This window comes from Equus caballus, chromosome 1 (assembly GCF_041296265.1).
Source record: "Equus caballus isolate H_3958 breed thoroughbred chromosome 1, TB-T2T, whole genome shotgun sequence".
In the NCBI taxonomy this organism is placed as follows: domain Eukaryota; kingdom Metazoa; phylum Chordata; class Mammalia; order Perissodactyla; family Equidae; genus Equus; species Equus caballus.
The window spans coordinates 117843929-117859274 of NC_091684.1; the positions used below are offsets into that span (position 1 = coordinate 117843929).

Genomic DNA, 15346 nt, shown 5'->3' on the forward strand with positions numbered 1-15346 from the left:
ATTGAGTTTGCTTATTGTTTTACTTAAAGTCGTTTAGATGAAACTAGTTTTTCTATCTAAAAATCTCAGCTACAGCAAACCTATCAAACCTCTGTCTCTCTCAGTCGAAGAGCAGGGGACTAGCAACAGGTCACGGTCAAGAACAGGGCTCCCATGGATTCAGGAAGAAGGGCCAGTGGGGATGGAGAGAGCACTTCCCCACTTGAGCGCAGTCTCTGAAAGGGGTGCTCTTTGACAGCTGGTTGGGTACCATGGCCACAAACTGAATGTAAGGCTGGTGGTACAGTGTGCACTCTTGGCCTGGGAGACGCCTAGACAAGGCAGCAGAAGGTGGAGCCTTTCTGATGAGTGGGCTCCCCACCAACCTAGGAACAGCCCCTCTACCCAACCCGGTGCCTCAGTCCACTCTGTTTTCGGGGGCGCTGAGGAAGGTGGTCAGCATTCCTTCTCCTTTGTACCATGGACGGAGAATTCCAGTAACAGTTACCCTGATCCATGGTGCTCTGTGAGCATGGGGCTGGGTTGCCAGATAAAATGTGTGGCGCCCAGTTAGATTTGAAGTTCAAATAAACAACAGATACATTTTTAGCATAGGTATACCCCGAATATTCTTTGGGACATACTAAAAAAATCATTTATTGTTTTTCAGAAATTCAAATTTAACTGGGCATCCTGTAGGTTTATTTGCTAACTATGGCAACCCTAAGCAGGATGCAGTGTTGGGAGAGCAAAGAAGGTGACTACTTCAGATCTTGTTTTCACCCACGGATTTGCTTAACAGCATGGAGGAGGTCAAATGTATGAATAAATCCCATATCTGGGATTTCCCAGCTCTCCTCTGCTCCAAAGAGCCTAGATTTGTGCATCCAAGGATCATCTGCATTCAAGGCACATTTGTTGCATGAATTATGACTTGGCAAGAATATCTCGGGGTAGACAGCTGATCACGTTGAAGGCCATTGGACGTATAAGATGGCAGCCTCTGCCCAGAAGGAAAGTGGACTGTACTTCCCGTTGTGTTTTGCAGATTGACCAAAAGCAGTTCAACAAAATCCTCGATCTGATTGACAGTGGGAAGGAAGAGGGAGCCAAGCTGGAATGTGGGGGCTCAGCCATGGAAGACAGGGGCCTCTTCATCAAACCCACTGTCTTCTCAGAAGTTACTGACACCATGAGGATTGCCAGAGAGGAGGTACTGAGGGCTGCAGGAAAAGCTATGTCGCATGGGACCTCAGGCCAAGCTGGGGGTAGAGGGGTAGGCCTTTCAAATAGGAATCTTCTCTAGGGCCCCAGGATCCCAGAAATCTTTGCGAAAGGAATATTTTCCTTTCTCCTGTTGCATTTTCCCTCTCCACTGGGGCCCTTAGGGAAGCCATTTTGCCCTGCTGCCTCTGGTGAACCCTGAGGACTGTATTGCAGGAGCAGAGTTTGTCCTAACCCATGTGTCCACTCCTCACTCATTGTCTCTGGGGAGCAAGAATCCCTCTTCCATCTTCTAATGTGTCCTTGGGTTAGCCCGGGGGTGGGAGGCTATTGCCACCTGTGGGTTTTGCCAGGAATCAAGCCATGGATTCAGAGCTCAAAGCTGCCTTCAGTCTCCCGGACCAAACTTAAACAAGTGTTCATTCAAAGAACACATCATGGCTAGAATTCTCTTTGAAATGTTCCATCGTGGGCATCCTTGGAAGTGGTGGAAATTAAGGAGACCCCATGAAAGTGTAAATCTAATTTTGTCTTTCAATCCCACTGTTAAGCTAGATGGAAAGGGGTTCCTGCCTGGGTCCCGGGTGGCTGGACCCTGGGATGTGGCCTTCTGGGACTCATGAAAGAGTGAATCACTGCTGAGGGCTTCCTGTGTGGGTATTTTATAGACTTTCTCCTTGAGACTTTTATGGGTTATTAACTGTCCCTCCATGGCTGAGACTCAGCTCTTTAAACCTCTCTATGGCAAGAGCTCGGGGAACCTGGGAAGGTATTTCAGCAGCTGGCCTCGTCCTGCTGGGTTATAATCGTGCTAAACCTTGAATCGGTTACAGGCTCCCTTCAAAATTACTTTTAAGTTTTCAGCCTTTAGCTCTTTCCTTTCCTTTTCTTTGTTGTGTCCTAGACTGCAAGGACCATGATCTCCTTCCTTCCCCTGGGCGTTATTAGGGAAACATTCCGGAGCATCTTCATTGGTGGAAAGTGCAGCACCAAGACGTTGGGGCGTGCGTCCCACAGCTATGCCTGTAAACACCCTTCGAGACAACTTTCCAAGAGAATCTTCCAGGGTTTTGTCTTCTGTGCATCCCAGGATGCAGAGGCCATCCAAAGCTCAAGGGCTGGGGCTTCTCAGAAGCCCTGATGAGAGCGAGAGATCTTAAACCTGACCTACACTTTTGGTTATTTTTATTTTTGTTTCGTTTGAATCCTTCCCTTCAGATTTCAGCCATCACACAGCTAAAAAGGGCTTTGGGCGTGCTTTCTTCTCTCATCATTGTTTCTCATGCATGTGAGCACTTTGGGTTTATGAAAAAGGCGTAACATGAAACACCCGCTCAGAGCATACACGTTTCATTCGAACATGCCGCTCACTGCCATTCTTGCAATTAATCATAGATTTTTGGACCGGTGCAGCCAATATTGAAGTTCAAAAGTATTGAAGAAGTGATAAAAAGAGCAAATAGCCTTGAATATGGACTCACAGCAGCTGTGTTCACAAAAAACCTCGACAAAGCACTCAAGCTGGCTTCCGCGTTAGAGGCTGGGACTGTCTGGTGAGTAGAGCGTGTGTGTTTTGGCTCTCGTGCGTTGCTGGCTTCATTACTCTGCTCTTAACAGTGAGCTTCTAGTCCTATACTGGGTGCCAGGCACCATCTAAGCGCTTTGTTCCATTCTCATAACCACCTTCCGAGGTGGGTACCCTTAGTGTCTCCATTTTACAGATGAGGACATTGTGACGCAGAGAGACCTAGTGACTTGCCCACGGTCACACAGCTAGTGCATGGCAGAGTGGAGCTGAGAGCCAGCCGTCCAGCTCTGGTGCCTCATGGTCTTGACCACCAGGCTGGACAGCCCCTCGGACTTCACCCCCTGTGGCACTCTTTTTGATTCTGATTCTAAAATCAGCGCATGCTCTTGTGCCAAGTACGGATGGAAGTTGTTGCTTTACCAGTAATTCTGCAAGTTACACTATCCTCATTTTAAAGATGATATTAGATGATAAAGATAAATTGGGGCTCAGAGAGGTTGAGTAACAAGCATGGAATCCTAGAGCCAAGAAGCAGGAGAACTTTCACGTCAGGTCTGTCTCATTTCAAAGCTAATTCTTACTCTTCTATGCCATAAGTTCCGTCTTCTTTCTTCCCCCCTTGTCGTTCCCTTCCTATCTCAAGGAAAAGCTTTAAATATTCAAAATTTTAGTTTCTAGTGGCAAGAAATAGAAAGCAGAAGTTGAAAGAACAGTTTTCATTATTAAAACTTTGATAAAAGCTCATTCATTAGGCAAAAATCTGCATCAAGCCCCCAATAGCCAGAAGGGCCAAGATCCAGCTAGGTCTTCTCCAGGTAATCGTGACCATTTTTCATTCTTTCTCTAGGATCAACTGCTACAATGCCCTCTACGCGCAGGCTCCATTTGGTGGCTTTAAAATGTCTGGAAATGGCAGAGAACTGTAAGTGTTTCTGTCACTCCACGCTTGCCAGTGAGGTGAATGAAAAATGCACCAGATTTATAAGGTGGTGGCGTGTGCTCCGGTCCACTCACCCTTCCCCTGGGCTCTTGTGTGTCAGTCTGTCAGTCATGTAAGGGAAGCTGGTGGTCCTTTCCCTCTGGGGCTGGCCTGGATCCCTCCCCTCCTCTCTCCTCCTCCTGCCTTCCCACTTCTGCCCTTCCCCACTGTCATCCTCATGCTGTGCTCCTTTGGGCCCCAGGATCACCCTCCAGCCTCAGCTGATGTGTCCTCCCCAGCATCCATCACACGTGAGGGTGTTTTCAGTAGATACTTGACATAGGCTTGCTGGATGAAGATAGGGGCAGAACTGAAAAGTGCACTTTTTTTGCCAGGCGGAGGATGTAATCACTCACACAAACCCTGGCCCTCAGCAAGGAAGATAGGCTTTCTCCCCGGGGGCGCTCCAGCTCTGGCCCCCTGCTTTCTGAGCCCAGCAGAGGCCCTTGGGACAGACCCAAGGCGACTCTGGCTCCTTCTCAATGCCTCTTTGGGAAGCATACTGCAGCATCACCTGCTGGGCCTCCATGGCTCCTTCAAACCCACCACGTACTCCTTCACGGTTCCTTTCTTTTTTGCCTGTTGGGAAGATGAGCTCCACAGGCGTAGACTAATGGACAGGCCTTCTTGTGTCTGGCCCAAGATGAAAGGCCCAGGCACAGAGCTGGACAGAGTGTTCTGGGGGTGGACACGCTGTGGTTTCCAGCTGGACGCTGCCTTCTCTCCCGTATCCTTCTTGGTGGTACTTGGGGTTTTATTAGGCTTTGTGGACAAACAGCTTGTAGGATCAATCTTCCCAGAGGGACTATCTGTGACAACATACAAGGCCATTCCTGGGACATCTTGAAGGGCTCCAAGCTCTTCTTTTATTTAAACAGTTTGTATTATTTATATACAACCGCATTACCTCGTACTTGTTTGTTCATCTTCCAGTGGGAACACCCAAATGCTTCTCCTCTGCTTGGGCCTTGGCGCGGCCTTTGGGCAGCTCCCTGTCCAGATTCTTCATAAAGATCTTATGGAAGAACAAGGCTGGCTTCCATCCCTGAGAAAATGCTCTTGCCCAGTCTCTATGGAATTGGGCTTCCTTCCCCGATCTCAGTCCTTCTTTCTAGTCCATTCCTGACTCATGGCAAGTACGCCAGAGCCAGCTGAATATCTGAGTAGAGTGTGTCCATTGGTCTCCCCCTAATTCCTATGGCTTCCCCTGCATGGAACCTCAGTAAATTCTTGGCCATGGAGGCCCTTTGCAGACACCTCACTTCCTCCCCTGAGTGGCTTGTTTGCATTGCAGTCTGTGAGCCTCTGTTCATTAGGTCTGCACGCTCACCTACCCACAAGGGACATGAGGCCTGAGCTAGAGTCACCCAGGTCCCCTCCAGGGCCCCCCAACAGCAATAGCACTGGCAAAAACTGGCATTAGCTGAGCACGGACTCGGCCAGGTTCTGTGTGAGCGCTCTGCACGTGTTAATGCATGCCATCCTCATAACAGTCTATGAGACGGTCTTAGTCCGTTCAGGCTGCTGGAACAGAACACCATAGACTGAGTGGCTTAAACAACAACATCTATTTCTCACGGTTCTGGAGCCTGGAAGTCCGAGAGCAAGGTGCTGGCAGACTGAGTGTCTGGCGAGGACCCCGTTCCTGGTTCGTAGATGGCCATGTTCTCTTTGTGTGCTCACATGTGGAAGGGGCAAGGGAGCACCCTGGGGTCTCCTTTATAGGGGCATTATTCCCATTCATGAGGGTCCCACCCTCCTGACCTAATCACCTCCCAGAGGCCCCACCTCCTAATCCCTTCACATTGGGGTTAGGGCTTCAACGTATGAATTTCAGGGGACGCAAGCATTCAGTCCATTGTAGGTGGGTACTATAGCTACCCCTGTCTTCAGAGGGGGAGACCCAGGGATGCCAGGGAGGTTCCACTGCCCTTCCCAGGTCACACCGCCAGTAAGCGACAGAGTTGGGATTGAGCCCTTCAACCTGCCACACCACAGGGCCTTGTTCAGCAGGGGTCACCTCTGTAAGCCCCCTCGGATGAAGCCAGCCAGGGGACTCATGGTCATTTGTCTCCTCTGACCTGCTGCCTTCAACCAGTCAGCCAGTCAACCCCACAAAGTCCACCCCCAGAGGCTAGGCACAGCCTCCTCCGCCAGCAAGAATTTCAGTCCCCAAAGCAGATGTCCTTGGGTGTCAAAGCTGCGGGAAGAATGTGTGGGGCTCACCTGACATCTAGTGTGTACTGACTCACACCATCTATTTGCTTATTGCTTTCTTCACCGACGTCACCTCCGTCTCCCTTCCCACCCCTGACAGTGCTTCAGCTCCTTAGCAGCCCCCCACCCAGCACAGAACAGGGTGGGTGCGTATTCGCTAAACACGGTCCTTGTGTCATCCTGCCAGCTAGCCACAATTGGGACTTTTTTGAATGTCTGTTTTTTTGACTCTTGGCATATATTTTCCCAAGACTTTTGATAAAGTAACATAATTCACAAGGGGCCTGGAAAATGCCTTGAAAACCAATTTCCGTTTTCAGTTGTCTCTGATGAATGTCTTCATGTTGCACCAAGTTCCCCTTTTTCATGCTGGAGCACTGTGCGGTGGATTCCATGGTTTTCCCCGGCCCCAGCCGCCTGGGCTCCGCTGGCTGTCCGCCGCCCACCCACAGGCGCCTCCAGGATCTCTTCCTGCGCAGGTCTTAGGATGAAGCCTGCAATTTCTCTTCCTCCTGGGTGCTTTTCTTAGTTCTTTGTTTTGCTTTGCAATAAAAGTAATACAATAACAAAAATATCCACACTGTAGAGACATGTGGAGAGTCCAGGCCTCGCTCCCCTGACCCTCAATCCCACCTGTTAGAGGTCACCACCGTGCGGTCCTTCAGTTTGTTTGTTTGCTCATTCATTCACCTGGCAAATATTGTGGGGCACCTTTGATGCACTGGACACATGCTGGGCTCTGAGCCTACAGCAGTGAACAGTGCCGTCGCGGTCCCTCTCCCCTCCCACTTCTGGAGCTCTGCTGGGAGAAAGGCTGGCTCATGGATGGCCTTGCACACCAAGGCAGTTGAGACTGGATGAGAAGCCAGTTCAGAGACACCCCAGTGGGTTGAATAAGGGAGGCAAGAATTTGAACTAGGACAGTGATGCAGGAATAGAAAGAATGAAGTGATTCCTGCACTTAGTCTTACAGGGGTGATTTAATACTGGATTTAGTGGCCATGCGCTAACTCAACATGATTTCATCACTTGGTTTGCTTTTTGTTCCTTTACTAAGTTGATAACTCATTATCTACTTTGAATTTTTACAATGCAATACTATATGCTCACTTTTAAAGGTTATTGTGTGTTTTCTATGCATGTGATGGACATAAATATGTGTGTTCTTTCTGGTTTTCAAGTGAAATAAGAGCAAACTATTTTTTGCTTTTAAGAATGGGCTTTGGCTATCCTGCCTTCCCTCTCGTTGGTCGTTTCCGATTGTTGGACTTCCGTGTTATTTCCGAGGGGTTTTGCTTTTACAAAGGATGCTGATGTTCTCCCTTGTGCATAATCTTTGTGCCCTCGTGGGACATTGTTTTCAGAATAAGTTCCTAAAATTGGCTAATGTGCCACATGAAAAATGAGCTCCCTACTCTTTGGGTTTGCATTTCTTTTAAAGATTTTACTTTTCCTTTTCTCCCCAAAGCCCCCCGGTACATAGTTGTATATTCTTCGTTGTGGGTCCTTCTAGTTGTGGCATGTGGGACGCCGCCTCAGCGTGGTCTGATGAGCAGTGCCATGTCCGCGCCCAGGACTCGAACCAACGAAACACTGGGCCATCTGCAGCGGAGCGCGCGAACTTAACCACTCAGCCACAGGTCCAGCCCCTGCATTTCTTTAATTGTGAGGGGGCTGAGCACCATTTTCACACTTACTGGGAATCTATGTTTCTTTTTCTGCAAGCTGCCTATTCATGTCCTTTGTTGATTTTTCCATTTGGTTGTTTTTGGTTTTTGGGGGGGATTTGTAAGAGCTCTTTGTATATTAAGGAAAACAGCACTCTGTTTCTCACATAGGGTTGTCAGTGTAATTTTTTTTCTAGTTTGTCATTTGTCTTTGGCTTTTTTGGAATGGAGTTTCTCCTCTACAAAAGTTGAATGTAGCATTCTGTGTGTGGCTTTTATATTCTGCGTCATGTTTAGAAAAGATTACAAAATAATTCATTCGTTACGGTGGGTTCTTAAACTATTTGTTTTAAGAAACTACCAAGAAATCTCCATGACATATTAATAATAAAATAATAATATTACTCTTTACCATTCACTTTTTACGTAGCACACAGTAGATGCTCTATCTGAATCATCTCTAATCATAACTACAAGGAGGTAATGGTATTCCCATTTTGCAGATGATGAAATTGAGAGTCAGGGAAGGCAAAGAACTTGCTGAAGCCACCTCGCTCTAATCCAGTGGTTCTCCAACTTAAGCTATATCAGAATCCCCTGGGTTGTTACTTGTTAAAACACAGATTTCTGGGCCCTGCCCCTAGATTCAGTAGGTACATTAGTTTTCTATTGCTGCTACAACAAATTAACACAAAGGTAGTGGCTTAAACAGCCTAAATTTATTATCTTACAGTCCTGTAGGATAAAAATCTGATACGGTCTCACAAGCTAAAAGCAAGGCGTCTGCAGGGCTGCGTTCCTTCCTGGAGACTCTAGGAAAGAACATGTCTCCTAGCCTTTTCCAGTTTCTAGAGGCTTCTCACATTCCTTGGCTGGTGGTCCCTTCCTCTATCTTCCCAGCCAGCAATGTTGCGTGCCTCTGAACCTACTTGTGTGTCTCATTTCCCTGTGACTCTTCTTCTGCCTCCCTCTTCCACTTTTTAGGATCCTTGTGATTACACTGGGCCCACCCAGATTATCCAGAATAACCTCCTTCTTTTAGGGTCAGCTAATTAGCAACTTTAATTCCACCTCAACCTTAATTTCCCTTTGCCACATAACCTAACATATTCACAGGTTTTTGTGTGTGAGAGGAGGCATTATTCTGCCTACCACAGTAGATCTGGGGAGGCCCGAGAATCTGCATTTTGAGCAAATTCTGAGGTGAGGCTGCTGCTGCTGGTCTGGGGCCCACACTTTGAGAAGCACTGGGCTAAGGGATGAGATGGGATTCTGTCTCAAGTCTTTCTAGCTACAGAACCTCCAGTGGCCACCTCTGCTTCCACCTGTTTTCCTAAACAAGTATACATTTTGATTTGCTTGACAGCACAGCACATGCTGTTGAGGCATTTAAATCCATCCAAAGCTGCCTCTCAGTTCTCAGAAGGGGAGCTGCCCTGAGGATGGCCTATGACGCCTGAGACGGGTCCCCTGGGCTCTGCAGGACCTAAAGAAAGGGCATATACCTAAGATCTAATTCCAAGACTGTGGTCTCCTTGTGACCAGTCTCTGCTAATGTCTGCTCCCCTCCCTGCTCCAGGCCACCTCACGTGCTCCAAGGCCAGCTCCAGGCCCTCTGTGTCCCTGCCCCTTGTAGATCCTCTGGCCACATCCCCAGTCAACAGCTTTGGGCCTCGGCCTCTTCTGTCTCTTCAAGTGGCTCCAAATTGCCAATGTTATAAACCCAGTGTAATGTCTGCTCCTCAGCACCCTCTTTGCTCACCCTCTCTTCTAGCTCTCTACTCCCCCACCCAGAGAAATCACCTCTTCTTTTTAATTCCCTTTATTCTTTAAAGGCAAGCCCTTAGTCCTTCTGAAGATTTCAAAAGCTTCACACACAAAAAACTTGATATTTAAACTTGTTCCATATCCAGTTACTTAAACTTACTAATGGTGCTATAGTCCTGGCCACTATTCTATCGGGGCATTGCACTGTGACCTTTTGTGTAAACTCCAGACTGCCCGACAGAACACTAACCTATCCAGACTGGGATGCGGGTCCCACAGCACCACCCATTTTGAATTCTCCTCTTTTCTGTGATCACAGAGGTGAATATGCTCTGACCGAATACACCGAAGTGAAAACTGTCACCATCAAACTCGATGACAAGAACCCCTGAAGGAGAGGCGGCCCCCTTCCTCCAAAGTTCGACAGCTGAATGTGGCAGATCAAACTTGCCGAAGAAAAAAGCGCATTTCTGACCTTCCCGGGATGCTTTCTTCTGGAGACTTCAAACCTACTGGATTGGAACAATCTGTGTTTCCTCTCACACTCCTGTTTTATTGACCAGGATGTTGTGTGTGGATTTGGGGATGGAGCAATGGGTCTTTTCTGTTCTCCCCTTGCCACCAAGCCCCAGGGACAGCAAAGAGGCTCAGGGCTTTGCAACAGAAAGTGGTATTTGAAGTGTCCAGCACTTGCTTAAAAATGCTTTGCTGACTCTGACTCCAGTAAGAATTTGGAAAAAACTCCCTGCATGTTCTGCAAACAGGGCCCTGCCCCTGTGGTCTCCTCAGGGTCCCTGCCCACAGGGCAAGCCCTCCTACCATTCAGTGGGAAAGGATTAGCACTAAGTTAAAAAAACAAACAAACAAACAGGATTTCGAGGATCTGATGTGGGGAGCTTTGGGGAAGCGTGTGCCATAGAAGGGGACTGGAGGCCTTGGCCATGGACGGGCATGGGTCTTTGAGGACTGCATCTTGACCTTACCATAGGACTCAGTTTCAAATCAATACTGCCTCTGGAATGTGACCGAGTCAACAGCTCAAAGAGCTTATCCAAAACCATGTCACAGTCTACCTTAACCAAGGCACTTTCTTAGGTAGAAAACATCCTAGTGTCACCATCACTGCTAAGGACCCAGTGCTCTGACACTACAGCAGCATAGCAAATCCTAGGATAATTGAGTCTCGAATTTTAGAAATTAGAGCCGTAATTCACTTTTACAAATTATGCATTTTTATCACATGCATTTTGGTTTATGCTAAGCCTATATAGTTTTCTTTTCTCCAGTTTGGTTATCCATTCTAGATTAGTAAAATATTCACAACTGGAAAGATTGCTGTTATAACACAGCCCTGGTTTTTCAAGTCCTATTTTGATATTAATTAGTGATTAATTAACAAATAACACCCGGACTCCATGGAGGAACTGGGTCTCCTACTAAAGTGGCCTTAGTTCTGCACTAACAGGTTGTGAGTTTGTCTTTTCTCCTTTGTGAATCCAAATGATGTGCAATTCCATATTTCAACTTGGAAAACTACAAGCGTTCCCATATAGCTTTAAAAAAGACAAAACCAAACTTAAATTGTGTTATTCGGATACTTTTACTATTACTAACTAGTACTTTTCTAATGGTGCTTATGTTTGAGAATTAAATTGTGGGGAGCAATAATAAAATGAAGGTCTGTGTCGAAAACAGCATATGTATAAAGAAAGTCATATATGAAATGGAGTTATTCTTATCAGAAATATGCAATACACAATTCACCTTCTCTCCATTAATTAACACATCACTTACACTATGAGTAACTTGTTAAATCAGGATTTGACTTCATACACTGAATTTTCAGGATTTTATCTCAAGTAACTATAGACACTAACCTTGATAGTAATGCATTAGAAGGTTCTTATTCTTTCATTGTACAATAATGACTTTAATATGAAATGCTACATTATTTATAATTGGTATAGTTAATGTATCTTTTTATAGTTGTAAGTACACAGAGGTGATATATTTAACCTTCTGTAATATATTGTATTTAGAAATGGAAATCTATATAGTATTAGATTTCACTTCTTTTTATGGTTTACTCCTGTGGTAGAGTTTTAAAATCTATTGGCCTGGGAATTCTGATCCTGACTGCAGATTGTGTTCAACAATGCAGCAATGATAAAATAAAATTGGATATTTGAGAAATGTTTGTTTCTTTTCTTTTCTTTTCTTTTCTTTTTTGAGGAAGATTAGCTCTGAGCTAACATCTGCTGCCAATCTTCCTCTTTTTGCTGAGGAAGACTGGCCTGAGCTAACGTCGGTGCCCATCTTCCTCTACTTTATATGTGGGTGAAGCCCGGGCCACCGAAGCAGAATGTGAAAACCGCTGCGCCACCGGCTGGCCCCTGTTTGTTTCTTTATTTAAAGACCAAACCCATCTTTTAATTCTGTGACTGACTTTCTCTTTCTTAGACCTTCGGTACACTATGGCTTGTAATAGAGCAGTACCAATTACTTAAGAATAAAATTACATTTGCTCAGTCCATCAGGCCAAGCACTTAGCCTGAGTGCAACCCACGTCTGTGGTTTGGGGGTAGACCAGGCAGGGAGGCCATCTCAGAGACTCTCATCTTTGTTGGTGACATTTAAGCTGTCATCTAAGCTGCCTGAATCTCTTTTTATCATAGAACAATGAGGACATGAGTGTGGAAAATGATAGGGAGGATTGCATGGGAAGTTAGGGAAAACCATCCCCCCACCGTGTGCACAAGTATCCATTTTTGTGATTTTTCTCCATGAGGATCTAGGCGTTTGGGTTGAACTTACCTAAAGTTTCTAAGGCTTCAAACCAAGAGGCCTCAGTCACCAAGCTGTGAGCTGACACTGAGGTCAGATCAAGAACATTCCTTGTACTTGGTTAGGTCCACCAGGTTCAACCTGTGCATTTGATGTGGACAGTCCAGATCTCTTCAGCCATGCAGCGACAAAGCACCACCCTTTAAGAGAAGACTTAGGGGAGTCTTGGATCAGATCGCTGTTAATGTATGCTCTTCTCTGTGCATTAATGCACCTAGAAACTGCCCGTTTCTCAGTCTAAATGTGAGCAGAAAATTCTAGGAAAATGACAGTTTCCTTCATTTGATTTGCCAAAGCATGACTCTGTGAAGGGAACCATTCTGGAGACACAGACCGGCTGTGGTGTGTGTGCGTGTGCACGTGTGCACTTGTGTGCCTGTAGGGGTGGGGTGCAGTAGATGGGCACATTCTCTAAGAGTGGACCCTTTGAAATGCCCTTACTTCCTTCTCTCTTTACTCCTAGCACATGCTGACTTGAGCTTGAAGGTGGATAATGAGGGACCTTTAAAAAAAAGTGTCCAAGGAGGAATGTCTAAGGAAACCGAGTACCCAGCTGAAGAAAGATGACTAGAAGACACCGAGGGGGCAGTCAGCCACTATGCCTTCAGAAGGCAGAAATGCTAGGCCAGGGAGTAGCTTCCAGCTGACCCCACCCTAGCAGGGGTCATTCCAACATGCAATGCTGAGAATCTGGTAAGGCGCAGAGCAAAAGTTAGAGGACCACGCGTCAGTGGGAGTCAAGAAACAGCAGTAAAAAACCGTAACTGACCTGTGAAGAACTACCCCATGCAAACCTGTGACTGACGCACGCCTAATAGAGAGAATTCAGTGCTAGGCTATCACCAGCTCGAAACAGGCCACCCTTGTGTCGAGCATCCCGGCTGTTTCCTACGTTGGAGATATTTTCTAGCCGATTCCCAAGCTCATTTAAAAGGGAAGTTGAGTTGCCCACATGGGCCTGGGCCACGTCCCCTCCAGTGTCTGCCCGGGCCCTGGGCCTGCGCTTCCTCACTGTGCCGCTAGATGGCGGGGCCGCGCGCCCTGGAGGCGCAGCCCGCGGCCGCGGCGTTCACTCAGCACCGCGGACACCACGCCCTGCAAATTATTAGGGACTTTTCGGTAGCAATCATACTGCTGCTTTTTGCATACTGGATTAGGACCGCAGAGGGGTGAGGACAGGATTGCAAAACCGCGCTCACCGTTGTAGAAGGGCTTCCCGTGGCGGGAGAGTTGGAAGGGCAGCCTCTTGGGAGCACAGCAAAGCTGCCCGGTGGTCCCCTCGCCAACCAGGGGCCCAAATAGCCGCTCCAAGTGGCCTCTGCGCCCAGAGTGTCCACGAGGTGGTGTGGGGGCCCTGCGGCTGCTCTGTTTTCATGAAATGACAGTGAGAGTGGTAGCGATTTGTACCTGTGCCTCGTGCTAACTCCTGGGAATTTTCCAATCTTGACATCACATGAGAGGAGCCCAGGGTGCGGGTCATGCTAGGGTGCAGAACCGTCTGCTTTTTCTGAGCAGGCTTCTCTTTTCCTGGCGGGCACTTGGAGCCGAATCTGAGGCCTGCCTGCAGCACAGACGTGCATCTTTATGGTCTGCTTTTGGAGAATGGCCTCAATGGTGTGATGAACATCCTTATGTTAGATTGAAATGTTATAAATTGCCAACATTCTACCATGTTTTATCTATCCCCCCAAAAAACCCCAATTTAAAATGACTCACCAAATAGCGGCATCTTTGCATATATCCATAATTAGTACATTCATGTGGTGGAGGGGGTGCGGTTTGCAGAATATTAAAGCTTTAAAAATACCCATTTCTATACTGTCCTATAAAGAATGAATGAATATTCCCCATCTTTTCAGTGTTTACTGACAGAGTACACGGCCAACATACAAGTCAGAGGTTAATCCGCAGATTTTGCTGCTGAGCAGAACAGAGAGACCGTGAAAACTGGGTTGAGCCGAGAACCCGCCAATCTTATCGCTGTGCCTACCTCGCGTGGAGAGAGGGGGTACCCAGACCTGGAGCAGACTTCGCGCTGGAAGGGCCCGAGGGCCCTGTCGTCTCCTGGGCGGGAGCGGTGAATTTGATCGTCCACGGTTTACGGCTAGGGAAACTGAGGCGGGCCCCACCGGGACGCCTCGCGCCGGTTCCGGGAGGACCAGCGGCGGCCGACTCCTGCCCTGCGCGCTCTTCGCGCCGCCCGCTGCCCGCCCTCCGCGCCCGCCCGCCGGCCCAGGATTGAGGAAGTGCGTCTGGGCCCGGCCCGGCCCGGCGCGCGCTGCCCGAGGCGCGGGGGGCGGAGGGCAGTGGCACGGCCAGGCCCCGACCCGCTGGTGTCCCCCCGGCCAGGCCCGCGCGCCCAGACCCGCGTCCTGGAGCGCCCGCGGCCCTGCCCCGCCGCCGCCGCCGCAGGTAAGCGCTGCCCGGGCCGGCGCCCCGTCCGGGGGCCTGGTCGCCTCCTGCAGCGGGTCCGCGTGGCGGCCTTTGCCCAGGGGCCGCCGAGGGCGCGGGGCGACCCCCGTCTCACTGCCCACTGCCCCACGCCGCGCTCGCGGGGCGGGGGGCGTGCGGGGCCCGTGAGAGGAACCCCGAAACCCGGCCCGGGACCGGGTCGGGCGGGGGGAGCAGAGGCAAGAAACAAAAGTAGGAAAATACACCAGGGCGTCTACATGCTTCCTCCGCTTTGGAGAAAACTCCTTCCTTCGTCTTGGGGCGGCCGTATGGGCGCGTGTACGCGGGTTCGATCGAGTGTGAGTGTGAGTGCATGTGTTTTGGGAAGGGACTGCACAGGGGTCTCCCTCTGCCCGGGGGAGGCCTGGGGATTACAGATGGCCGAGCGCGCCTTCACCCTCCTCAGGGTCTCGGGTGTGCTTCTTGCCCAAGGGTCGCGCCTCTGGCGGGGTCGGATGAAAACCGCCATCTCTACCGCGGTCTCAGCGGGCGGCCTTCCCTGACCCGGGCGCGGGAGAGGAGTGCGGGGCGGGGGGGCAGGAGGGGAGCCTGGGGAGGTTGGGGGTCGGAGGGCGGTCGTAATGGAGAACTTGGGGACCTCTGGGAGTCAGAGGGCGATGCTGATGGAGAATATGGGGACCTCGGGGTCAGAGGGCGATAGTGACGGAGAATTTGGGGACCTCTGCAGCC

The 15346-nt window shown here is 48.9% G+C and overlaps 2 protein-coding genes and 1 long non-coding RNA gene across 6 annotated transcripts in view; 2 read left to right on the forward strand and 1 right to left on the reverse strand.

Annotated features, from left to right (window-relative positions):
• Positions 1-11554, forward strand: part of ALDH1A3 (aldehyde dehydrogenase 1 family member A3) — a 37732-nt gene extending 26178 nt beyond the window's left edge. For both annotated transcript variants that reach the window (XM_001490555.7, XM_023651467.2), the window contains 4 exons: positions 1028-1192; positions 2599-2756; positions 3579-3653; positions 9681-11554. In XM_001490555.7, coding sequence (XP_001490605.2) covers positions 1028-1192; positions 2599-2756; positions 3579-3653; positions 9681-9753 — 471 coding nt within the window. In that variant the 3' untranslated portion in view covers positions 9754-11554. The remainder of the gene's footprint in view (positions 1-1027; positions 1193-2598; positions 2757-3578; positions 3654-9680) is intronic.
• The window catches only part of LOC138924278 (uncharacterized), a 34923-nt gene extending 20536 nt beyond the window's left edge, over positions 1-14387 (reverse strand). The window contains exon 1 of the long non-coding RNA XR_011439198.1: positions 14196-14387. This is a non-coding gene — a long non-coding RNA (uncharacterized lncRNA). The remainder of the gene's footprint in view (positions 1-14195) is intronic.
• A 60-nt stretch (positions 14388-14447) lies between these two features.
• Positions 14448-15346, forward strand: part of LRRK1 (leucine rich repeat kinase 1) — a 129008-nt gene continuing 128109 nt past the window's right edge. For 2 of the 3 annotated variants that reach the window (XM_023651451.2, XM_023651452.2), the window contains exon 1: positions 14448-14617. The gene's annotated coding sequence lies outside the window, so the exon portion shown is untranslated. The remainder of the gene's footprint in view (positions 14618-15346) is intronic. The other variant, XM_070268221.1, reaches the window with a different exon arrangement.